The following is a 27,335-nucleotide window of genomic DNA, read 5'->3' as shown; positions in this document are numbered from 1 at the left end:
AAGCCCTACACCCAGGAGCAGTCACATCTACTGTGCCCCCCCCCCCCCCCCGCCACCTACCTCCTATCAACAGACAGTCTACATCAATGACAATGTGGCTCAGCACGGCGTTCTCATGACCTGTTCGTGCCGTGGCAGCAGTAGTTCCCCGCATGCTTATTGTCAAAACATTACTGAGTTTTGAGAAGGATTAGAGGATGCCATTCCTGCAGTCACCCTCACACACTCACTGCTGACTTCATTATTATCTATCTCCTTTCTTAAATTGTCACCAAACCACACAGCTCTTTCCCAAATACCCAAGGTCACACTACAGCCCCACAGCTAGGAGATGAAGTTCAGTGGCAGAATGTATGCTAATAAACTTGTCCTTGAATCTCCCACACAAACAGCTTCCTCAGCCACCAAATGAGGGTCCTCAACCTGCCTAACTTTAGGAGCGTGAGAGGCATCTTCTGCCGGGGAAAGCACTGACCAACGCAGACGATGCAATGCTGGCAATGCCCTTGACTAGCAGGTATTCAGATACATCTTGGAGACTTGACACAACTGGGGAGATAATGTAGGAGATGATGTATCCATTCCAAAATTCTATCAAAAGCAACCTAAAATTTTCTAGCGCTGAAGTCTACTCAGGTTGTAGAGTAACAGCTAAGCATGCATGAGGTCCTGGGCTCAATTTCCAGTACAGAGAAAAATGGTTATTTTCTTATTCTGTGTTACAGGTACTAAATATGGGCTTCACTTTTTATTCTCCTAAAAATGTTTTGGGATGCTCTGAGTACTTTCACAACACCAAGCAGAACCCTACTAAGCTGTACACTCTACTTTCACGTTAGGAATTTCTTTTTTTATTGAAAAATTTATAAAATATATTCTGACTTTGTTTTTCCCCTCCCCCAATTCTTCCCAGATCCTATCCACCCGACTTTATGTTGTTTCTTAAAATCAATCTTTCTCTCTGTCTCTCTGTCTCTCTGTCTCTCTCTGTCTCATGCACGCACGCACGCGCACGCACGCACACACACGCACACACACACAGCAAAGAAAACCTTTGATGACTCTCTTAAGGGAAGCACGTTTTAAGTAGGAAGAAGCAGCGTCTTGACTGCGCGTTCTCACTTCCCTGCTCGGCCTGTGTTAATAACTGAACGGAGCCAAGCAACACCAAATGAGGACAGCATGAAGTCGAGCACTCACTGTTTAAATCATGCCTCGAACCATTAAACCAGCAGAACTATAAACAGTCCGTGTGTTTTGAGACAGTCTCACTAGCTGCCTAGGGTGGCACCAAACACCTGGACTCAGGCGACTGTCCTGCCTCAGCCTTTGGAGGAGCTAAGAAGGTCAGATATGTACCACCACGCCCAAATACACACTCCTTCAGGTGCTGTTACAACATGGGATGTTAGTAAATCATTGCCAGTCCTCAGGCTCACTTAGTCCAGGGATGTCCTTGGAGCTGCTGCCAGCAGAGCAGGTGTTCTGGGGAAAGCTGTCCTCAAGGAAGTGAGTGATTCATGGCTGGTTCTTCAGCAGCTGACCTACGGTCTGGCATTCCTTCCAGAGCGACTGGTAGGAAAGCTATTCCTGTCCAGAGGCACTGTGCACCAACTTTCAGCTGGACTGTCAGGCTGGCTTCTGTACCTGACATTTTCATATACATGTCCGTCTGTAGTAACTGGGGCTTGAGTCTTGTCACTGGCCATATCTGAGTTCCAGTGGCTTTAGGGGTCAGTCCATGCCATGGACAAACCCCTCTCAAGGTTTGGTGGGAAGTGGCAACATAGCTCACTGTTATTGGGGAAACTGGAAAGGAAAGGAGCAGGGAGAGGTGAGCTAACAGCGGCTCAAGTTCTTTTCTGGGACAGCAAGGACACAAAGACACAGGCCTCAGAGCCCAGTAACTTCGTTTTTAATTTAAGCACTTCATTTTCAAATAAGAGAGCAGGTGGATATGCCCATGCCTTCTGCTGGCCCTGGTGCACAACCCAGACTGCTTCTCCTGACTCTCACCCCAGGATTTCCCATGTTGCGGCTGCACTGTCCAGGGCCATGGACTTCCTGAAGTGGAGTTGCACAGAATCCCTGAACTCAGCCAGGTAATGGGATTGACAATGTTGGCCTGCGAAGGCATTTCCAGGAGCCTGTCCCAGATTCTGTAGCTCTACAGAGGACCCTTTGAGGGGAGTGCAACTGTTCATAAAGAAGTGACAAGGTCTGGGCCTTTTGCTTTTCTAAATAGCAAAACATTATTTTTGGGAAGTAAACAAGTCATACTTGAAGTGGAAGAAAAAGCTGAGGTGCAGGGTAGGCCCAATTCACACACACAAGTAAACAGTGGTCAACTATTTTTAAACGTTCCTACTCTGTCCACTGATTAGGGAAATGAAATTCGGATTGTCTGAGGACAGGAGCAGGCCATTTCTGGTTGGCGACACGCTAAATCTTTCTATATTCATGCTTTCTGAACAAAATGAGGCACAGAGCAGCCTGGCACAAGGCTTTCTGTGCTGTCATTCCTCAGGAGAGTCTGAGGCACGTCTGCCGCTCTCTGCCACTTGGGAGTTTCCCGGAATCACGCGGTCACACTTTGTTTCACTGTTTGTTTACTGTTCAGGAGACAGTTCTAACACAGAGAAGAATGTAAGATGACACGCGGCACCTCAGACACACACAAGCTGTACATCACCAGCCTGGGCTGCTTTCAACCACAGTGCAACTGCTGGACACCTCCCCTGTCCCCACTCCTTTTCTCTGTGCCTGCAAATGTATAAACCTAGGCAGAGGCAAGTTTTCAAATTAAAAAAAAATCAGCTTGTCAATTGTGGGAATAAATGAAAATTTTAAGTTAACATTTTAATTATTCTAGTGGCTTCTTGGAAAATACCTGGAAGCAGAAATACTAAGTTTCTAACTTGTCAAAGCAACCATAGCCTTATAAACTGCTATGCCCTCCACTAAAAGACAAAGAACTCTGTCTCTGAATATACACTTTTAAGACCAAAAATTCCTGAAGCTCACTGAGCTTTTTATGTCTACTTTACACATCAACTTCCAGAAAACAACCTGAAACTGGCAAAAGCTGGCCAGATACAGAGTGTGAACTGCAGTAGTAAGAAATCACTCAGAGCCGTTTATCCTAGAATAAAATGCCCAGTGACTAAGGAGGATGCCTACTGTTCCGACATTACACATGGCACACATGTTCACGGATGGCACAGCAGGATGTGACGAACTAGGATACATTAGTGGGATAATGTCAATACAGCCGAAGGAACTGTGTCCATAGTAGTTAGGAGCACGGGATTACAAACTAACATTTACCTTCTATCTGTATATATTTAAGTCTATTATCTAAAATTTCCAGGAGATAGTTTTATTACTCAATATTAACAAAAAGACCCCCATTTCTATAGAAGTAACAAATGAACCCTAGGAGCTGGGTGCAGTCTCAGGACGTGCCCTGGGGTCAGAGAGGAGTCTGGCAAAAGCAGAAGGCAGCACTCAGGTCTTCCATGCTAGCTAATCTCGGATCACACTTGTAACCTGTGAAGGAAAAGAAGTCTTTCTTTTTAATTATGTGTAGGTATGTGTGTCTGCATATGGGCATGTGCATATGGCTGCAGGTGCCTTCAGAGACCAGAGGCATGAAATCCCCTGGAGCAGGAATTACAGATGGCAGTGAGCAACCACATATGGGTACTGGAATCTGAACTTCAGTCCTCTGGAAGAACAGCCAGTGCTCTTAACCTATGAGCCATCTCTCCGGCCCTATGAGGGAAGGAAGCACTGAGCTGCTAAGTATGGTGGCAGAGCCACAAAGCTTGGCCTCGCTGCGTTTCCCATCCTCTTGGCTTCTAGTGAATGCTAAAGAGGCCTTTACCAGGCAGGTCAAACATCATTTACTTTTCAGTGGATTTTAATTTGAAAACAACTGCTTATCTTACTGCACGATACTGGGTGGCAGACCCTCTAAAGTTAGATCAGCTTGTTGCAGATGTCAAACTTCTCTAAAGTTACATGTAAAGACCAGAGGCAAATTTAAATTTGCCCAGTTGTGGCTAGAACTGAAGCAATGGTTTTCTGCAATTAGATTAGTGGAAGAATATAATCTAAGTTTGCAAAACAAAAGAATTATCTAATTTTCTCCCAAGTAAAGTAAAGGAAAAAGCAGATACTTTGCCATTTCACAGCTGAAAAAAAACTCAGTCAGGTATCAGCTCTCTTTACCTTAAAGACATGGAAGGCTTCAAACTGGATGTTAGGACTTTTGTCTCGAAGTAGGTTCATCATCAGTTTCAGGTTCTCTGGCTTGCTGATGTACTTGGTCATAATGGCAAAATTGTGGCGGTCCAGGATTAGCTCGCCTAGCAGCTGCAAGACACAAAGCCAAAGCCATTATCTGACTCTTCACATATAGCTCACCAGGAGGGAATCAAAACCCAAGGCTAGTGTGAAAAGTTGTGAGGCACCGTAAATGACAGGTGTGTGCCAGGCACAGTAGTGCTTGCTGCAGCCCTAGCTACTTGGGAGGTGGAGGCAGGAAGAACACTTGAGTCCACAAGCTGCAGACCAGTGAGCATAGCAGGGACCCTATCTCAAACAAACAAACAAACACAAACAAACAAACAAACCAAGAGATAAAGAAACAACAATCAACCAGTCTGTAGTGATGAGGCCAGCAGGCCGCAGCTCGGCTCCCACATGGCTAGCTTAACACCTGAAATAACAACACACAAATTGTATTCATTTAAACACTGCCTGGCCCATCAGTTATAGCCTCTTATTGGCTAATTCTCACATCTTGATTAACCCATTTCTAATAATCTGTGTACCACCAAGAAGTGGTGGCTTACGGGGAAAGATTCTAGCCTACGTCCATCTTGGAACGGAGCTTCATCGTGTCTGCCTCACTTCCCTTCTTCCCAGTATTCTGTTCTCTTTACTCCGCCTACCTAATTTTCTGTCCTATCAAAGGGCTAAGGCAGCTTCTTTATTAACCAATAAAAGTAACACATAGACAGATGACCCTCCTCCATCACCAGTCAGGCCTAAAAATGATATTGTTGCTATTTCGTTAAGCTTTCCTATGGCTTGGCTACGAAATGATTATTATTTATTGTTAATTCTTGAAGCAGTTTTTCAGTCACTCACTGCTCAGCATACTAAGAGATAGCCTGATCCACATCTGCGTCCGTCACCTTGCTTCCCAGCTCTAAGAACATTCAGGCAGAACACAAGTAACAAAACTGATGCATGAATGCCTGGTTTGCTGAAAGGGTTTCATGTTAAGGAAGTCTTATTTTATCCTTGTCTTAATTTTGTTTAAAATCAGATGTGTTTTATTTTATGTGTGAGTGTTTTGCCTGATTGTATGCATATGTAGCATATATATGATTGGTGCTTAGAGAGATCAGAGAAGGGTGCTGGATCTGTCTGCCTCTGCTGAGGTAGTGTGTTAGGGGTATGTCACCACAGCCTGGTGCAATATATGTTTTTAACCACCGACTTTTATTATAAAACCTGACCCAAGGCCAAAAAATAAACAAACATGTATCCTGAATCTATATGAGAAGTTCTCATTCCAAGCGCCCCTGGAGAGGGAGACAGGAGTGTCGTCTTCCTGAACTAATTTAGGGCAAAGGGCTCTTCAGCCTTCAAGATAAAGCAGCCCTGACTGTCAAGCCAGCAACTGCTTTCCAGCACTAAAGCTGGAACCTTTCTACCTGGCAAACACACAATAAAACAATGCGACACAAACACAACACAAGTAGCAAAGGGAAGCTCTAACCGTGTGGCTTCATTTCATTTTTATCTCTAACCATGTGGCTTCATTTCATTTTTATCTCTAACCGTGTGGCTTCATTTCATTTTTATCTCTAACCGTGTGGCTTCATTTCATTTTTATCTCTAACCGTGTGGCTTCATTTCATTTTTATCTCTAACCGTGTGGCTTCATTTCATTTTTATCTCTAACCGTGTGGCTTTATTTCATTTTATCCCTAACCGTGTGGCTTTATTTCATTTTTATCTCTAACTGTGTGGCTCTGTTTCTTTCTCTGATCTCCCATTCTATGAATCCGCGTGTCTGTTGTCATTATGACAGCTCTTCAGATTAACTCGGACACTGGTATGATGATTCCTCTGGCTCCCTTCCTTTTACTCCCAGGTAGCCAAAGCTATTCTTTAGCTTTGGCTACCTGGGAACTTTGGTGATTCTATACAGAGTGTATTCTTCTATTTGGTACATATTGAAGAAAATATGAGATACATATACAATTGATTCTCTTTGAGAAATGTTTCACATAGCCCAGGCTGGCTTAGAACACACCGTGTAGTTAGGATGACCTTGAAATTCCGATCTAACTCCCTAGTGCTAGGATCACAGGCATGTGTCATAACATTTGGACTATGTACTTTTGGTGACTGAATCCAGAATTTTGTGCACATTAGGCAAGGACTCTTCCAACTGAACTACAAAATCCCCCTACGGTGGAGTTTCATTTAGTCATAAAGAAGAATGAAGTAAGTTCTTTGCTAGAAGTAAGTTGTTAACAACTGGAGATCTCCACACTAAGCTAAACAGATCAGAAAAACAAAAATCACCTGTTTTCTCCCATTTATACAGACACATAAAATCACCTGTATGCACATGTGCCCTGGAGATTAAAGTCAAGACTAGGAAAATGAGGGGACTACAGGAGGTGGAGAGAAATGAGTATGTTCAAAATGTGTAATATACTAGTATGTAAATGAATCTTTATGAAGCCCCCATACTACATACAATAAGTATACTATAAAAATAAATGGGACCTGCTGAGACTGAGAAGCTTCTGTAAAGCAAAGGACACTGTCACTAAGACAAAAAGGCAACCTACTGACTGGGAGAAGATCTTCACCAACCCCGCAACTGACAAAGGTCTGATCTCCAAAATATATAAAGAATTCAAGAAACTAGACCGTAAAAAGCTAATCAACCCAATTATAAAATGGGGCACTGAGCTGAACAGAGAATTCTCAACAGAAGAACTTCAAATGGCCAAAAGACACTTAAGGTCATGCTCAATTTCCTTAGTGATCAGGGAAATGCAAACCAAGACAACTTTAAGATACCATCTTACACCTGTCAGAATGGCTAAAATAAAAAACACCAATGATAGCCTTTGTTGGAGAGGTTGTGGAGAAAGGGGTACACTCATCCATTGCTGGTGGGAATGCAAACTTGTGCAACCACTTTGGAAAGCAGTATGGCGGTTTCTCAGGAAATTCGGGATCAACTTACCCCTGGACCCAGCAATACCACTCTTGGGAATATACCCGAGAGGCCTTATCATACAACAAAAGTATATGCTCTACGATGTTCATAGCAGCATTGTTTGTGATAGCCAGAACCTGGAAACAACCTAGATGCCCTTCAATGGAAGAATGGATGAAGAAAGTATAGAATTTATACATATTAGAGTACTACTCAGCAATAAAAAACAAGGACTTCTTGAATTTTGCATGCAAATGGATGGAAATAGAAAACACTATCCTGAGTGAGGTAAGCCAGACCCAAAAAGAGGAACATGGGATGTACTCACTTATATTTGGTTTCTAGCCATAAACCAAGGACATTGAGCCTATAATTAGTGATCCTAGAGAAGCTAAATAAGGAGAACCCAAAGAAAAACATATAGGCATCCTCCTGAATATCAACCTTCAGCAAGCGATGAAAGGAGACAGAGACAGAGACCCACATTGGAGCACAGGACTGAAATCTCAAGGTCCAAATCAGGAGCAGAAGGAGAGAGAGCACGAGCAAGGAACTCAGGACCGCGAGGGGTGCACCCACACACTGAGACAATGGGGATGTTCTACTGGGAACTCACCAAGACCAGCTGGCCTGGGTCTGGAAAAGCCTGGGATAAAACCGGACTCTCTGAACATAGCGGACAATGAGGACTACTGAGAACTCAAGAACAATGGCAATGGGTTTCTGATCCTACTGCACGCATTGGCTTTGTGGGAGCCTAGGCAGTTTGGATGCTCAACTTACTAGACCTGGATGGAGGTGGGGGTTCCTTGGACTTCCCACAGGACAGGGAATCCTGATTGCTTTTCGGGCTGGGGGGGGGGGGCTTAACTGGGGGAGGGGGAGGGAAATGGGAGGCGGTGGCGGGGAAGAGACAGAAATCTTTAATAAATAAATAAATTAAAAAAAAATTTTACATAAAAATTTACACCGATTCTTCAGTAAGGATTTGTTGAGGTTCCATTATGACTTCAATTGGATTAAATCATTCCAATTTTATTTTCTGCTCATACAAGCTTTAGCCAGGTGTGTGGTGCACTTAAAAATCCCAGCTGTGGACACAGGAAACAAGTTCAAGGCCAGCCTAAGCTCCCTGAGGAAACCCTGTCTTGAAAAACGAAGGGTGGGAGTCTAGCTAGGTGGAGGAGCACGCACAACACGCTCACGGCCCTGTCTCCAGAATCCTATACTCTCTCACAGACACACATGACCTTGAGCTCAATGTGTTCCAAAACTGCTAGTACTAGCTTTCCTTAAAATAAGCATGTTCAGGAATGCATTTTTAATTGAGCATGTTCAGTAGTACACCCACCCCTAAAGTGATTTCCTACATGGATATTCATGGATATGCATAGCTTATATCTCTAACTCAATTGGAATTAGTAATTAGGGCATTACTTTGGAATGACTCCCGTGTTCTCCTTAGTGCTGCAGGCAATACATATTTCTCTATTCTTCTATTTTGGGGGGCTTTGTGTTAATTAACATGTGAACAATATGTTTAGTTTTTTAAAGTCTTTTGGCCATTAGCTGTCAATCTACTTTAATTAGCTTTGACAAGGACAATGGTGACGCACTGCCGTGCAGCACAACACATCACAAAGCCGCATTGTTCTAAGGAAATGGAACACATCCTCATTTTACTTAATCATGAGGCTAGTGTAATTAAGAGGTTCTCCTCTAAAATGTGCTGTTTTAATGAAATTGACCAAAGTGCCAAAAAATTCCACCAAGCTTCTTTTTAATCACAGTCTTTCTTGCTAGTAATTAAAGCCAGGCTTCTGAAGGTCAGAAATAAGGTCCTAAGCTCCAGCGCATGAGGGAAAGGAATCTCTCTCTTAATTACTTTTTCCTGGCCCAGGAGTCTAAGCATCCCAAGACCAAGAAAGTCTAGGAAACTTTAGAACATGATTGACAAAAGGCAGCAGTAGCCAACGCTCTGGAAGCAGAAAGTGACTTAGCACTTCAGCCTGTTCATATGATGAAGCTGTTTGCCCCTATGACTATCTCACTTCTCATTTCCTACAGCTGGGGACATCACAGACACAACCTTACAGGGTCCGTATTTGTAAATGTGGTTACTGGGACAGCAGCTACTGAGACCGTACATCTAATTCCTCAAAGGAAAACTCACGCTGGCATCAGCAGAGCTCCCCAGAGTAGCGCTTTTCTCTGAGAAGGGAGCCAGCATTGCTGAGTAAGCTTGACACTGACATGTGGACCAGTTCAGTCCACCACCCTTCAGCTCCCTTGCAAGGGTGGCAGCCGCAGCACTATTTTCAGCAGCATCCCTGCTTCTAAGCCAGCATCTGAAGCCAACTTGCCCTTTCATAGCTCTGCATTTTGACACACACTTTGGTCTGCTCCTCCCCGTCCCATTTAAGCAATGTGTGTCCGCCAAATTTGAGATACCTGGTCTAGAAAGGAATTCGGACAAGAAAAGCAGGTCTCAGGAGATTAACGAAGAACAGCAAACAATATTCTTGGGTACACAGAAGCATTTGTAAATCAGTAGGAAAGGGAGAGTTACAGGTGTTTCTGAACTAGGTACAAAAGTCTGCTCCAGGCCTGAAGTGGACGTCTAGCAGGGGAAGGGCACTGAGGCAACAAGGACAGAGAACTTCTTGCCCACTCTACTGTCCATCACTCTGTTGGAAGGAGGCCACTAGTTGGTTCCTGGCTGCTTAGCCCCGAAATAGTCACACAGAAACTGTATTAATTAAATCACTGCTTGGCCCATTAGCTCTAGCTTTTTATTGGCTAACTCTTATATATGAATTTAACCTATTTTTTTTTTTTGAGACAGGCTTTCTCTGTGGTTTTGGAGCCTATCCTGGAACTAGCGCTTGTAGACCAGGCTGGTCTCGAACTCACAGAGATCCGCCTGCCTCTGCCTCCCGAGTGCTGGGATTAAAGGTGTGCGCCACCACCGCCCGGCCAATTTAACCTATTTTTATTAATCTGTGTATCGCCACATGGTGGTGGCTTGCTGCGGTGGGGCTACATGATTTCTCTCTTGATTCCACCTTCCTTCTCCCAGCATTCAGGTTAGTTTTCCCCACCTACCTCTGTTCTACCCTATCAGGCCAAGCCAGTTTTCTTTATTCATTAATGGTAACCACAGCATACAGGGGGATCCCACATCATCACTCAGGTGCTGGATGGGTAGGTTCTACTCTTGGGTGCAGATGTGCACTGTTGGAACCAGTTTCATAAGCCCACCAATCCCAGCTTTACCAACAGAACATCGATGGACCCTTCCAGAGACTGACTGAGAAAGGTGAATTCTAGGGTTAATGACTAGCAATATTTACTTGAACAACTTAGTTTGATTCATTGAAAAAATACCTATAGTTTCTACATCTGAGCAGGGATGTAGCTCAGTGGTGCTTGTTGACCCAGGCCCTTGGGTTCCATCCCCCGTACTATAAAAATAAACAAATAAATTAAAAAGCCAGTATGTTCTTACAAGTAAGGCTCTGTTCTAATCTATTAAAATATGGACAGGAAAAGAGGACAAGATGGGGCAAAGCCAGCTAGAGAAAAGAAATGGAGAGGTGGGTGGGGAGGCAATCTGCTAGAAAGAAAGGGCAAGACAGGCCAGAGGGAGAGCTTTCTGACTGGGCCTGAGGTCTCAGAGACAGGAAAAGTTTGGTCTGGTTTCTGGTCGTTGCTGAAAATGGTTTGAGGATAACATTTTACGGCCGAGGATAAAGTCCAAAGACCCCCATCTTTCCTCTTTTAATTTGGCTCAACCACTTAGTGTCATACAAACTCTACTTTGGCTCAGTATCTGTCAGCCTCACATTGAAAACAGGGACTGGAGGCTAAGCAATGGCAGTGCACGCCTTTAATCCCAGCATTCGGGAGGCAGAGGCAGGCGGATCTCTGTAAATTCGAGACCAGCATGGTCTACAAAGCAAGTTCCAGGACAGACAGAGTTACACAGTGAAACCCTGTCTCAACAAACAAAGAGGGACTTGGGAAATATCAAAGGCAGTGGTTCAACCTTCTTAATGCTGTGACTCTTTAATACAGTTCTTCATGTCATGGTGATGCCCAACTATAAAATTATTTTTCCTGATATTTCATAACTGTTTATTTGTTACTGTTACGAATCACAGTGTAGGTGTCTGACATGTGAACCCCATGAGAGGTCTGTTCAGCTCCCCAAGGGGCTGTGATCACAGGCTGAGAACCACTGCTCTGAGTCACCTCTCATGCTGGTCTTAGGCACTCTCGCTTTCTTTACTATTCGAGTGCCACTCCCCTCCAGCACCTCTCCTATACTTTCTCCGGCTGTCCTTCTGTCCCTTATAGAGGTCTACAGCTGTGACAGTAGGGTACATCTTAATTTTCTTGCTAATTTTCTCTGTGACAACTCTGTGTGTGATACATTTCTGTTACTTTTAGCCCCTACTCTCATCTCCCTCCTGTTAAGCCCCATTCATCCCCACAAGTTCTTTTCCACATTCAGGTGTTTCTGTTTAACCAGGGCCATTGATGTGGTCATGGTTTGGAGCTATCCAGTGGAGCTCTGATGGGTACACCAGGAGATACACAACTAAAAACAAAGATTCTGTCTCAGAACTTTCAGCAGTGGCAGTTAAGCAGGGGGCTTCAGCACATCTCTGGACATAGTACAACACAGTTTTGAGGTCACTGCTCTGCCTAAGGTCAGTTCCTTGGCCTCAATATGAGGAGCTCTGGAACAGGATGAAGTTTCTCTAAATGGATCACCTTTCATTGGTTTCTACGCAAGGGGACCTCAATAACAAGTGCTGAATGATTGGCTGAAAACTGACGTCAACTAAGTCAGAAGCTGGGACAGTGAAAGCATGAATAAAGGGAAACACAGCGTGACTAACGCAAACCACAGGAGAAGAAATGTAGAAGTCTTACAAAACAGACTTAGTTCATTACCTTACTTTAAAATTGCATCGAATATTGAGAATATATGCACTGTCTGTCCTGTGGTCACCACCATCCTGACATCCCAAGTGAGCTGTGCAGTGGCTAGAAGGTATACAACCTGCACGGCTGATTGAGGATTACTAGCTGATAAAAAGGGTTCTGACAATGAAATGTGGTTGGCAAATGCATTTCAGGAAAATAGTTACAACCCTGGGGGAGAGATGTTTCTCCTAACATAGAAGCTCCACGACAGTTCAACGCTGTAAGTCTGTATCATAGCTAGAAGCAAAAACATTAGGTTTATCATCTCCAAACTAAAAGCATTGAGAGGAATTTAAACATTTGTGTTTTGTGTGCTATACTTTGGAATTGCCACTTCTCTGAGTGTCCTGCACAGAGATGCAGGAGAGGCACTGGATTGGTTCATTCTGAAGTTTCTGTTGTGAGGTACACTGGCATGATTTCTAGGGGCTTTACTGGGTTGTCCTGATAGTCACCCCATCCCAGTCACTGTGACCAGTTTCTTTCTCTTCATCTCTAAAATATTCTCAGAAGAGACCATGTGGTTCTGCTTAAGTCAGCTTAGGTTTGGTCATCTTCCTTAGTGAAATATTCCACATCTGACTTCAGCATATATTTATCATTCATGTTGCTGTTTCCAGAGTATCTGAAGTAGGACACTTCCATTATTTTGTGGCAAAGCTCAACCAGAGCATAAAAGCATAACCGCTGAATTACTTCTCAAACTGAAGGACCCTGAATTTTCTGTAGTTACTTCTGCAGAGTAGACACTGTTTGTTAGCAAGATGCCAGCTTACAAGGACTTAAGAAAATTTGCTATTACCTTTAAAGATTGTCTCTTAGTCACGTAATTCTCTGACTGCAGCAGTTTCTCATACTCTTCAAAGACCTAAGAAGAAGAAAGGAAGTCTGTAAGATCAGCAGTGTGCCCTCTGCAGCAGGAGGGTGCTCACTCCTCCAGAGGTCCTCAGACCCAGCCCCATCACCGCTGCACAGAGGACTCAGCAGCTCACTCCTCATCTGGACACAGGACCAGGACAGGAAACTGAAGGCATATGGAATACATGCTGACCATTAGTTCTACAAACCAGAAATTCAAAAAAATAAAAAAATAAAAAAAAACCCCAGAAATTCAGTTGAAAGATAGAATAATTTTGAATCCTCTAAATCTATTAAAAGCTTCAAAAGAACACATTTTAAAGAAATCTGTTTCTGTCATTTGGAGGCTGCAGGTCCACACTTTGGGAAAAGAGTAAACTATACTTAGGGCTTGCTTAGGACTGTCGAATCCATAATGTCAACAGGTGAGGCTTGAGCTATGTAATGACCATATCACTCCTTTTGGCCCGTGTGAACTTTCGCCATTCTCACAAGAAGCCATGACCCCGGGACATGGATCTTCCTGCATTTCATTGCAGTCACTGGTCATGGGCTAGAGCCTTTGGAGCACAGAGCACAGCAGCTGGGGAAGCTTGTTATCCACTTCCCTCCATTTGTGGGCGCATCATTCAGAGAACATTAGAGCTGGAGGAGCAAACAGACAGAAACAAAAACCCAGGGGATAAAGAGGGACAGGACAGCCTCAGGGGGCTGAGTCACAGGCTTATGTGCACACCCATCAAAACTTTTGATTTAGAATTGAGAAGTACAAGTATGCAGTTCAGATTAAAGTCACGGCACTATTCTCTTTCATAAGCCATTTTGCTCTCTTGAACGCAGGGAAAATATTATCTATGGCTCAGCTACGGAGGTTCTCCCTAAAAACCCATGTATTGAAAATCTGACCCCCAGCTTGTGGTGCTATTAAGAATGATTAATAAAAAGAGTGTTAATTTCATCAATAGACTAATTCCTTGATAAAGTCATAGCTGAATGGATTTTTACGAGAGGAGAGATACGCTTCTAAGGGTCATGATCTCTCTCTCTGAGTGTGTATGCAGTGTACACGTATGCTTGTTCACATTGGTGGCTGTCTTCTTTGATTGCTCTGAAGTATATACTGAGACACGGTATTTTATTGAACCAAGAGTTCACCAGTTCAGCTAATGGCTAGTCTGCTTGTTCCAAGGATCGTCTGTTCATCTGTTTCTGTCCCCTATCTACTGAGATTGCTGGGGTTCTGCTCTGCCCATCTGAGTTTTTAAGTGGGTTCTGGGGACCCAAACTCCAGTCCTTATGTTAAACCTGCTGAGCCCTCTCCTCCAACCCCAGGGGCATGCTTTTAAAGGGTGCATTTGTCCTGGCTGCCATAGGGTGAGCATCTTTCCAATGCCACATGCTTTCCACCGTGAAGCTCTGACCCCAGAGTCAGTAACAGAGCCAAGTGACCATGGTCTGAAACCATATTCCAAAATAAACTAAGTTATTCTTCTTATATTCTGTCACAGCAACAAAAAGAAGACCAACACTTGACATTTTATAGATTAATATATTCACCAGGCAAATTATGTTCACTGTGAATCTAAACTGTAAACACAGCGGAGCCAGAGTCCTCCTGGTTCTTTCCCACTGTCCCTCTCAGCCTGTCCTTCTGGTCCAGCTCCATTTCCTTGTGACACCCACCCGCTGCAGAAACATTTTCTAGCACAGCCACCATATGGGGCTAGGAATCAGAGTGGGGTGACAGCAACCAAAGAGGGAAACACCCATCCAAAACACACAAGAACAGATATCTATGCTGAACACGCTTCCTTCCAACGGGCAATCTGAACCCAGAGCCGTAAGCCTCTAGAACTGCAAATTTCTGGCTTCAAAGGACACGGCCTTTAGTTCTCAGGCCTCTGAGACTGCCAGCTCAGGCCCCAAGCCTTCTGCATTTCCTACCTATATGCAGGTTCCATCTAAACAGCCAGCCATGAATAACAAACAAGAGATAGAAAGAAAGAAGTCTTAAAAATGATTTTACTTACGGTGTCATAATTTTGCTCTAAGAAGTCCGCTACCAACACTTTGTGTCTGGTTAACAAATCCTAAAAAAGAACAAGCAATGAAGACATATTACTACAGCTAGTGACCTTGCTCATTAAAATGGAGGATAATCTTTGCTTCTATGGGGTGATAAATCTATTCACTTCAAACACAGAAGTTGGAAAAGAACATTTTCATTTACAAGACAAAATTATTTCCATCCACACCTTAAGATAATGAAGCCCCAGTTTGTTTCAGATTAAAACAATGGCAAAACACTGAGTGTCAAATCTAGTGTTTTAAATAGTAGAAATAAAATTTAAGTGCTAAACACATCATCTATGAGGTAACTTTACAGAATATTTTTACATTATGATTATAATCAACATCCAAATAAAGTCTGATGATCTTTATCAAGGACAGTAACTAATCGTCAAGCCCCACCACAAACACAACTTTGGAGAAAACTGCACAGAACCATGAAGGAACTTCTGGTTGTCTTCAACTCACACCTAAATCACATCCCTATTTCACCCCAATGTTTGGAAAAAGAAAATAAGCCTCATCTAATCTCTTTTATATACTTAGAGGCTAAATGCCCAACTTAGGTTATATGAAAAATTTAATTAAAAACAAATTTTTAACCTGTCCAGAATAAGTATAATACTTTAATACAGTTAATTAAAATTCTCCCCCTCCCTTGATACACAGTAGGTGGGGGGGGGGGGATGTGAGTGGAGCTGCCTGTGGAAGCCAGAAGAGGATACCGGATCCCCTGGAGTTAAGAGTTACAGCTGTGAGCTGTAGGGCAAGGTGTTTGCGACTAAACTCAAGTCCTCTGAAGACATCCCCTGAGACGTCTCTCTAGCCCCCTACTTCTATTTAAATAATAAAAAAGGAAACTGTTTAAAGCAGTTTGCACAGCCTTTAAGCGACCTTGTCTGTTGGCTGTAAACACCTTCACCTTACGTGGATGATATCCTGGCGCACTGTGGCTTGCTGTGCTTTGGATCATCTCCCCATGGTGCTGAGGATCACCTACACACCGCTGGTTAAATGACCCCGAAATGCCATTGGGGAGGGAGGGAAATGAAGTCTCAGGCTGGTCTTGAACGCCTGGGTGGCAGTGGGACTTGTAGCTAGAACTACAGGCTGTATACACGAGAGCTCAGCTGGACGGAGTGGGGACTTTGAAGAGACCGCACTTCCACTCTCTTTCCTTCTAACTGAAGTGTACAGCACTGATCCACCACACCCTCACTGCCAGGAGGTTTTTGTCTCACCACAGCCCCAAAGTACCAGTCAGCTAACCATGTTCTGAAACTGTAAGTGAAGATGAAGTTAAGGTTGTGTGTCTCAAGTATTTTGCCATACAAAGCTGTGGAAAGGTAACACATGAAGCAGTCAGGTCATTTTAGCATATGCATTACCTAATATATTTGCTTATTTGCGCTGATAACAAAAATACACTCTTAGCGATTTTCACAACACAACACACTGCTATTAACAGGCACCATCATGTTCCATGATAAACCAACATATATTTGTATACCTAATGGAAATCTTGTATCCCAGGACCAAGCTCTTACCCCAGGACCATTCTGGTATTTTGCTTCTATGAGTTCAATATCTTTAGATTCTACATATAAATGATGCCATGATTTCTCTTCCTGTTGTGTCTTATTTACTTAACATAATTCCTTGAGGTTCATCAATGTTGACACAAATGGCAGGATTTCTTCCTTTTTATAGCTAAATAGTACTCCATTGCGATGAACAACACATTTCTTTTGTGTGTGTGTATGATGTGTATATAGTGTGTGTCAGTACAATGCAATAATGGACATCAGAGGACAGTTTTGGGGGAGTTGTTTTTATTTTGTCTTCAACCTTTGTTTTGAGCAGTGTTCTCTCATTTCTCACTGAGTGGCACATTCCAGGCTTTTGGGTGATTCTCCTCCCTCTGCCTCCCATCTCACTATTGAGGTGCTTCCATCATAAATGCATGCTACCACATTTGACTTTTCATGTGGCTTCATTGTGGGGATAAAATTCAAGATGTCAGGCTCGCAGTGGGCCATCTCTCCAGGCACTACATCATCTATGCATTCACTTGTCTGTCAGTGGACACTTAGGCTGATTCCTTTCCCTGGCCATTGTGATCAATGCTGCAACAATTACCCTTCGACACACTTCATTTTCTTTGTCAACACCCATGAATGGGACTGTTAGGTCCTATTATAATCCCATTTCACATTTCTGAGGTTCGTCCATACTGTTTTCCACAGTACTTCACTATTTTGAATTCATATAAATAATATGCAACCATTTATTTTTCTTCACATCTTTGTCTCATGCAGTCAAGGCTAGCTTCAAACTCATGTAGATGAAGCTGGTCTTCCTGTGTCTACCTCCCAGCTACTGACATGACAGGCCTGTGTAGCTCAGCAAGCTTCTGTCTTTCTTAGAATACACTTTCTTGACGATGAGAGTAGGCTATTTGTAGTTTTACAGTCTTCAAGCTCAACCACAACATCATGAACCTTTAACCTGACTGGTCCCTTTGCTGATGTGGTGAAACTTTTCTTAGTGGAGCAGAGCACTGAGAACTGTTTTGGTCTCAAGTAGGGAAACACTCTATGGGCTCCATTCCTACCCGACTGGGTCCTTTCTAATGAGTTCTGTGTCATCCAGGAGACATTAAGCTGTTGCAGAGCATTTGGGGCAATCTCTAAGCAGATATGGGATCTTCATCTGTAGCTGCAGCTCCCCCCACATCTGGCAGGAGCCCCTGTGCAGCTTGGGGAATTTTCCATGCTCAGAGAAACAGAAGTTGTGTCTTTATGGGTTGCAGCAGACACTGTAAACTGTGCACCTGTGGGGGCTCTCTAACCGCTACATTAGTCTCTGAGCATATGATAAACACATCAACAAACCCTCAAGTTCATATATATGGAGACCATGTGCTAATACTGATGGATCATATCGCATGTGCATGCCTATGTACACGGTTGTTAATTTACTATAGATCATAATATAATATGAGGAGGGAGACACAGAAACATTAGCTTGGATCCTACCCAAGAAGGAAATAGTAGAAGCATGCAAAGTAAAAACAAGTGAAATTTTAAAGAATTTTAAATTAAAAAAAAATTACTGAGTGAATTCTTTCATTCTATTTCTTAACAATTTGGTTTGATGGGGAAAGTTCTTCACAGTATCAATATTAATTTTAAAAATCTGCTGTTGACATTTCTAATGAGTCTGCCGTGGAGAAAGTGGTATGAAATGACAAAGACACCTGACAGCAGGGGCGGGTTAGAAAGTCAGTGGGGAGGTGCCACCTGCTGCGGTTTCTCCAAATCCCACAGGAGAAAAATGAAACTCATAGGCTCAATCTACCTCAAGAACCATTATACAACCCATCCTACCACAGAGACACTTGTTTAACCATGTATACTCACTGCTGCTCTATTTACAATAGACAGAAATTGGAAACAACCTAGATGTCTGTGTATGGATGAACAGATAAAGAAAATAAGCAACATTTACACAATGGAACGACATTCAATCATTAAAAAATGAAATCATTAAATTCTCAGGTGGATGGGTGAAATTAGAAAAATTATTCTAAATAAAGCTACTCAGATCCAGAAAGACAAATATGTATTTGTTTATATGTGGGTTGTCGCGTCCACCCTCGACCAGCAAGGAAAACGCAACACCCGCAGCTCTTCTTGCAGCAGTTTTCAGGACTTTATTTACAGCAATCTATCACCTTCTCCTTCTCTTTCTCTCTCTCCCCCTCTCTCCTTCTCCTTCTCTTTCTCTCTCTCTCCGGGCAAACCTCTCCCAGCCCTTAAGTAGGCATGGGCTGCCAACCCCGAACTGCCAGATGGGCACTGCCCATAGGTTCACGCATATGCAGGCAGCTGATAATCATTGCGTGATCATAGCATAGGTCAGGCCTTAGCCATCTCAGGAGTTGATTATACATCTCCATCAGGTGTGACACCATGCAGCTTGCTACAGTGGGTGTTAACTTTTAAGTTATTCATAAGCAAGCGACAACTCCTATAGTCACAGAGTAGTGTGTGAGGGACTAGGGCGTAAGGATGGATTCCCCTAGGAAGGGGAGATAGAATAGATCATTAGGGATAGATGAAGAGGGGCCCTGGAACAGGAGGATTAAAACAAGGAGGGAAAGGAAAGAGGGTGGGACAAGGGAGGGAATACAGAGAGGGACAGATAAAACTAAGCTATTTGAGATGTAATATGAAAATATAATACAGTATAAGCTTCTTAAAATATATACATATATGAAGGGGTTCCAAATGAAATTGCCAAATAATGGGGGAAGACAGAGACCCAACTGGCCGTCTCTTGCTACCAAATGAAGCTGCCAATACTGGGAACAGGATATATCTAATCGAGTTCTTGGCCAAAAGGGTCCCACGGGAACACCCAAACAATCCAGGCTATTGCTCAGGCCATTGGTGGCTCCCACAAACTGACGGTAAGGACCTACTGCTAAAGACAATACCTGCACAACCCACTAAACATGGAGAAATCAAGAGTGCCTGCCTAGAGCCTTCACCACCCCTATTGACTAATGTCCATGGTACATAAGGTACTCTGCATGCTAGCATTCGAGAAAGGTACATGCCACGCCAGTTACAAATTCTTCAACCTACAATGTTGCCCTGCCTACAAGAAACACTGGTGCAATACTAGCATAAAGCTTGTGAAAGTAACCAACCAATATTTGATTTGAATTAAGGTCCACTCCATGAGATGGAACCCATACTCCACATTGCTTGGGTGGCCAAGAACCTGGATTAGATAGGCCAAGGACCTAGGAGAAAACCATATACTACTGTTCTACTAAAGGAATATAGCAATAAAAGGATTCCTAATGACATTCTGGTACACTCATTGATCCAGGCCTTGCTCAGTTATCATCGGTGAAGCTTCATCATCTAGCAGATGGAGACAAATACACAGACCCGCAGCCAGAATGCTTTGCCCTTTCAGAGGCTCAGTTGTGTGTTTTGGTAGTAAGCGTTTGAAGCCTCCACACTTGGCACAGTTTGTTCCCAGGCTCTTCTTCCTCTTCTCTGGTCTTGCCAGTTTTCTTTCTTCACACTGCATGCCTTCCTATGATTTTCATGGTCTCCTTAATTCTTCCCTGGATGGACCCAGCTCAAGATGGCTACAGAAGTCTTAGTTGTTACAAACATCTTGCCTGTCAGGGAACCTTTAGGAGTTCCCAAAGTCAGAAGGGTAAATCAAACTGTTAAGATAATTGGCCATGCTTTTATTGATGGCCACCTGGGTCTGAGCTGTTTCCTAACTAACGCTTGACATGCTAATTGTTTTGGGGAAAGGTCAAGTACATTTCAGTTGGTCACAGCTCACCTTTGCACAGCTTACATGTAAACCCCTTCCTCCTGCCTGAGGTACAATCATTCTCTCTCCCTGCTGCCCAAGACTTGCTCCTTTCCATGAGTTCCCAATAAGCTGCACTTTGTGTAGCTTTGAATCTGTCTGTTGTTTTTGGTTCTGTCATTTACCACCGACTCTCACACACTAGGCCTGACTTCTGAAATAGTCCCCTACCCCACATCCTCAGTCTTGCTAGACTTCCTGTTCATGCAGACTAGCTGAGATAAATCAAATAACCCTAATGGGCTGTGCTGGCCCTGCCTTCAAGCCCCATGTTGTTTACTGCAGGCCAGCCTGTAGTTCCTTTCTTCTATAGCTCCTGGAGATTCGGCATGTCTACCAAGCAAATACACCTGTTGGTGCCTATCAATACTTCCATCATCTTAACCTGTATTCTTCTGATGGTTCTTGTCAGGTCAGTTTCCATTATTTCCTAAGATTCCCAGGCAGCTGCTCGGACTTGCTTTCCCCGTGACCATACTTTGGTTTTGCTCACCAGCTCCCATCATCACGGCCCCCACTCCACTCCAGTTTCAATCCTTTCCCTATAGCAACTTTCCTTTTCTTCAGTCCCCACTTCTGCGTTTCCCAGCCCAGTCTGAGCCATCTCTGGACTCTTTCCATGTTCTGATATTTTCCCCTACTTAGTTTTCATGTGCTCACACACTGCTATTTTTTTCAAACATTCTCAGAATAGGCTAAGCAGGTTCTTAAGGTGCAAGTAATAGTTTCCTGAGCTGAAAACCACTGTTCTCCTTTCTCCACCTCTAAAGAACTACTCTATTAAGAACTGTTTATCACCCAGTCATTCCAACTGTATAAACTCTAAGTTCACCATGATGTACAGAATATGGGACCGAGCAAGGTACTATCTGAATGGATACTTTAATTTAGTTGTGTGATGAGTTTCTTACAATAGCAGTTTTATTAAAAAGTAAGATTAGAGTATATGTCAATATTAGAATATAAGTGGTATCACTATTGCTGTAATGCATATTTAAGATAATATACAGAAATTAAAAGTGACAAGTTAAAAGTTTTCTAAAAGATGTCATGTATTTATACCCTGAAAAGAATAATAGAAGTACATTTAGAATTATGTGAATGAATAAACTGCTGAAATGTTTTTGAAGAAATGACTCAATCTATATATTTAAATGAGTTTTATCCACTTCCCAAAGTCTACGTTTCTAATGATGCCTTTACACAATTTTTGGAATTTCTTTTCAGAAATTACCTTCAAAAGAAATGTGATAGACAGTGGAGAAAATCAGACTCGATATTAGTTACCTTAGAATTTACTTTTTTTCCATTATGACTTCTGCTATAAGCCAAAAGAGAAACAGCTGTAGCTAGCGAATCGTTTGCCTCGTCCTCTTAAGTTGGGTGTCAAATAGCTTTATGTTCTTAAAATTTAAAAAATATATATCTGCTTACTTATATATTTTATGTGTTGGTGCATGCACCCAAGCATACACATGGGAGTTGGTTCTTTCCTTCTACTATGTGGGTTTCAGGGTCAACAGGCTTGGTGGCAAGTGCACTTAGCTGCTCAACTACCCTGTATGTATGACCATTTCCAAAACTTTCAGGTGTCTTTGAAGGAAAAGGTTTTCCATTATAGAAAAACTGAATATATAACTGCCATTGATACCAATTTCAAACAAATTAAATAATAGCAGAATCATAACCATAAATGGATTGCTTTCTAAAATGAAATCCTTAAAGGTGAATGCATCATTGAAAACATAAGTTCCAGTAGCTTCATTTGCAAATTAGCTACGCTATTTTCCGACATGCTCTCTGAACATCCTTTTGATGGTAAAACACATAAAAACAGAGAGTGGAATCATGGTTGGGGACTAGAGGGAGGAGAGAAAGGGAGGTTAAGTAGGACAGAGTTTCAATGCTGCAAGATGAAAAGCTTCTGGAGAGGGATGGACAAAGACTTAGCCATTTAAATATGCATAAAGAATGGCTAATGGTACATACATTGTACCATGACTAAAACATTTTTAAATTAAAAAACTAGGTTATGTGACATATACCCACAAAATGACAAAGGAGACAACAGATGATTAAAAACACAGATGATTATACTGTCAACATATAAAACATAAGTACACATAGATGACCGATCATATCAAAATATTAATATACTTATTAATATTTTGCTTACCCCATGGAAGTGTGAAAGCTACACCAATACAGTGACTTGATGTCTTCATACTCCACGGTGCGGGTGCCCATCTCCTTCTCTCACCCAGTTCCGCCCAGGAGGGAGCCTCTGCTGCTGGCTTCCCCACAGCCTTCCAGAGCTACCCTGAACACGTGCCTGAAGCGGGGGCTTATCTCCTTAACCTATTCTTAATGTGCAGCAGCGCTAACACACGGGAACATATTCCTTCTGTCTCTTCAGGGGACACCATTCCACTAAGCTTGGGTTAAGTCCTTTACATACTCTTCTGCAATGTGAAAGGCTGGTCTCACCTCATCCGTGGCTGGCGACATTTGGGCCTAAGGAAGGTCAACTTAGTTGAAATAAATATCCTCTCTGACTTAGGGGGGAATTTTACCTTAAAAGTAGCAAAGGCATCTGAAGCGATATCAAATGTCGACAGCTCCACATACTTGAAGAAGTCTCTGAACTGACTCGAAAAGAGGACGATTTTGGCAAGTGGTTCGTGCCGAATACACTCTCTTAGCATAATCCCACAGCGTAGGGCAATCTGCGGGGCTTCATATCTAAAGCACAAACAAGAGAGAAAGCAGAACAGTTATTCCACTAGCAAAATCCATCAATGGCATCAGGAGCACCAGCTCAGTTGTGCTGATCACAGAAACACAGACACTATTTGTCACAGTTCATTCGAACACCATTCATTCAACCCACGGCCTGCTATGTGCTGGGCGCTATTCCCGATGTTGGGGACACAAGAGCACACAGGGAGGTCACTGTCACTGCAGCCCCAGCATTTTAGTGAGGGTGTGTTTGTTGGGAGGAAGAAGCTGAATAGAAAGAATATACAGGTCATTTGCTATGCTCTGAAGTGCTGTGAAAACTGAAGGCAGTAAACTCGGCTATCTCAAGTGGACTACTTACATGTATGCCTGTGAGAATAAGAGGGAGTATTTTAATTTATACTGAAGGAGGAGGAAGAAGCTTCAAGGCAAGAACAAGCTTGGTGAGTCAGAGGAGAGGAAATGTAGCCAGCATGGTGGGATGGAGAAGGCAGTGAGGAGGATCACGAGAGGGCAGATCATACACATACATTTGAGAGCTAAGGTGAGCAGTTCGGTTTAAGTGTGATGGACTGTTTAAAGCAGTAAGTTATTTTGTTTTCAATAGAATGCTCTGGGGGTGGGGTGTAGTGCAGTGAGAGCAATTTTCAGGCATGCTGGAGGCCCTGGTTCGACTCCCAGAATCATCAAAATAATTTAAAAAGGCCCTGGCTACTTGTGAATAAGGAGTAGACTGGGCAGCTAGAGTGGAAGCTGGAGGCAGTGAGGGTGAGGAGGGGATGCCTAGCAACAGTCATGACAGCTTGGTACGGTGGCCGAGGGAGAACACAAGACTGTAGGTAGACGTTGATGATGCTGCCTAAAAGAAGAGCCAACAAGATTTAGAGATACAGGAGGTGGGGTCGATGAGGAATGAATCCATGCTAAGGATTCAAGAATGATTCCTGTGCTTTTGGCGTAGCTGGGTGGATGGTGGCGCCATGCACAAACTGATAGAGAAACGAGATAGTGAAAAAGTTAAGAAATTGCCACTGACGGTCGGCCTCAGTTTGGAGATGGCTAATACATAAGCATTGATGACTCCTTGTCAGCAGAGTACCTGTCTTGAATTAAAGAAAAAGACAGGAGAGAATTATATACAATATAGCCTGCAAGCAACGGATGACCAGTAGAGGACTACCTCCTGACTGGCTCACTGACATCATGAAGTGCAATTATGGCTCATAGAAAAGTACACTAGAGAATTTCTACAGAAGAAACAGAAAGGCTGGCACACCAGATCAGCCCCATTTCCAAACAGCATGTCTTTCAAATGTTAAATTCAACATCTGAATGAAGATGGGACTGCGTTACATTCTACTTCAAGAAAATGGTAACAGTCCAGATAAGACAATTCCTGTATTGAATGATCCAGTGACAACCATGTGCTAAATTCAGGGAGACAGAGCAGAGGCAGCTGCCGCTGGAGAACACTGGAGGAGCAGAGTCAAGACAAAATTCTACCATGGTTTTACAGATTGACATTTTCCATTTCAATCAAATTCGCACTAAGATCTGGTTTCAGTGCAAGGCCTACAGAGAAGACCGCTCAATGTCTCTGCTCTTGAAAAGGCATCGAGTGCAGTGGTCTCTAAGAACAGGATGGTGTGGCACCCACAAAGGAACAGGCTTATCTTTCAAACTTACCACAAGTTATGAAAGGGGATATACAACTTATTGTTCTTCTAGCTCTGATTTTAATATGGATGTTTTGGGTTTAGTGATGGATTAAGTACATAAATTATATGTAACACAGAAAGTATAAAATTTAAGGTGAAGCTTCACAACTTCCATTTGAATGCCAATTCTGTTTATAAGCTCATTAAGCTATATAGATTTTGGGTCTGGTGTTTGATGTGTTTTTTTAATTTATTTGCAAATGTTTTTATAATAAAGTTTATTTTAAAAATTTAAAATGAAAAATATCTACATAAATTAATTTGTCACAGATTATGTTTTTGGTAAATAAAATAAAAAAATCAAATGTCTGAAAGCCAAAACTAAATAATTCTTAAATAAACTCAAAGAGGCTGGGGCGAGGGCTCAGCGGTTACAAGCACTACTGTACTTGCAGCGGAGCTGAGCTCGGAGCCCAGCATCCCTGTCAGATGACTCACAGCACTGGGCAGCTCCAGCTCCAGGGGAAGGACAGCACCTCGGCCTCCAGGGCATTGGCACTCATGTGCACATTCCCACACACAGATGCGTTTTATACATAATGACAAGTAAATATACAAACTTTAAGATAGCTTATGAAAACTTACCAACTACTAATGCTAACATTTTGTTAAGTAATAAAAAACAATGTACCCTTTTTCACATGAGCATATTATTTTTGCATGAAATTCAGATACAAAAAATAAAATTCCCTTTCCTACACTTTAGGAAGTACGCTACTTTACAAAATTCAAATTACCAAAAAACCAAAACCAAAAAACCAAAAAAAAAAAAAAAACCAACAACAACCAAAAAACAGTAAGGTAAATAGCAAAGAAAATTCAGGGTGGTACGGATTTAGTTTCACGTATGCTAAATGAGAACCGCTTTGAGTACTTTTTCAGTTTTCCTTCAGTAGATCACAGCAGCACAAGATGCCAATACGTTCAGATAGACGTAATTCTCTTTGGAATAGAAAGAGTGGCCATTTCTATTAGCAATCTCTTATAAAAGGAATGTGGAAATCAGCCTACTGGCATTCACTGCTGTTAGATATGAGATGTTATAAAGATGTAAAGAGGGGCATATTTTCTTAAATGTCACGGAAAAAAATACTAGTTACACTTACCTTACTATGAGTAAGAGCATTAGAGGCCATAAAGTAAAGGCCAGTGGCCTAGAGCAGTGTCCTCAACCTTCCTAATGCTGTGACCCTTTAATACGGTTCCTCGTGTTGTGCTGACCCCAACCATAAATTCTGTCACTGCTACTTCATAGCCGTCATTTTGCCACTGCTATAAACTGTAAGGCAAATGTCTGACGTCACACTAAAGGGGCCCTGACTCACAGGTTGAGAAGCACTGGCCTAAGGGGTGAACAGAACTAGATAAACACACTATCTAGGACCAATTAAAATCTACACTCACTGGTGAGATATCTGTGACCTTACCGGATCTGGCTTGAGGCCACCAGTTTTCTGTCCCATCTCAGCCCTTGTGCCCATAGAGGACGAAGTTCTCTCGGGCGGAATGTCCCTCATACGTCTGGCACCACAGTGCATCTTCCAGCACTTCCAGTGCCCATTTCAAGTCCTTTGTGCTCTTCCTCTGTGGCACCCACAGAGCCGTCCCTAACCTCACACCCGCACTCTTCCCATCCTGCAGTATCCTGTCACACGGTACTAAGTCCCGACAAGCCGGCTTCTATCACTTCATTTCAAACAACTTCATGTCTGGGGATGTGTTCCACTCGCCCTTTTACATTTCCCTATTCTTCCAGTCCCAGTGGGCGTCTACGTCCTGCTTATTGTTACTTCCCCTCCCCCATGAGCTCCAGTGCCTAGCATGCTTTTCAGTGTAGGCACATGATGACTCCAGTGACCCTCAAGCTCAGACTCAATCAACTGATACCAGAGAACCCTAATGGGAGTCCCTCTGCCCTCAAGCTCAGACTCAATCTACCGATACCAGAGAACCCTAATGGGAATCCCTCTGCCCTCAAGCTCAGACTCAATCTACCGATACCAGAGAACCCTAATGGGAATCCCTCTGCCCTCAAGCTCAGACTCAATCTACCGATACCGGAGAACCCGAATGGGAGTCCCTCTGCCCTCAAGCTCAGACTCAATCTACCGATACCAGAGAACCCGAATGGGAGTCCCTCTGCCTTACACAAAGGCTGAACGATCTCCAGCCAACATCTCTCATTCCTGAAGTTAGTTTCCAAGCTGAGACCATCTATAAAAAGTTTCCACTCCAAGTTTTGGGTATAATTAGTTCTATTTTTCCTTTCAGTTCAAGAAGTTTATTGGAAC

The 27,335-nt window shown here is 42.9% G+C and overlaps 1 protein-coding gene across 6 annotated transcripts in view; it reads right to left on the bottom strand.

Moving 5' to 3' along the window:
- Positions 1-27,335, bottom strand: part of Cab39l (calcium binding protein 39 like) — a 105,259-nt gene that overhangs the window by 5,909 nt on the left and 72,015 nt on the right. For all 6 annotated transcript variants that reach the window (XM_075949925.1, XM_075949926.1, XM_075949924.1 and 3 more), the window contains 4 exons: positions 23,161-23,329; positions 15,142-15,201; positions 13,056-13,121; positions 4,234-4,377 (listed from right to left, as the gene is read on the bottom strand). In XM_075949925.1, the coding sequence (XP_075806040.1) occupies positions 4,234-4,377; positions 13,056-13,121; positions 15,142-15,201; positions 23,161-23,329 (439 nt within the window). The remainder of the gene's footprint in view (positions 1-4,233; positions 4,378-13,055; positions 13,122-15,141; positions 15,202-23,160; positions 23,330-27,335) is intronic.

Source organism: Microtus pennsylvanicus, chromosome 15 (assembly GCF_037038515.1).
Source record: "Microtus pennsylvanicus isolate mMicPen1 chromosome 15, mMicPen1.hap1, whole genome shotgun sequence".
NCBI lineage: Eukaryota > Metazoa > Chordata > Mammalia > Rodentia > Cricetidae > Microtus > Microtus pennsylvanicus.
Note: the sequence above shows the minus strand (reverse complement) of the source record. Positions and strands in the feature narration are given on the sequence as shown.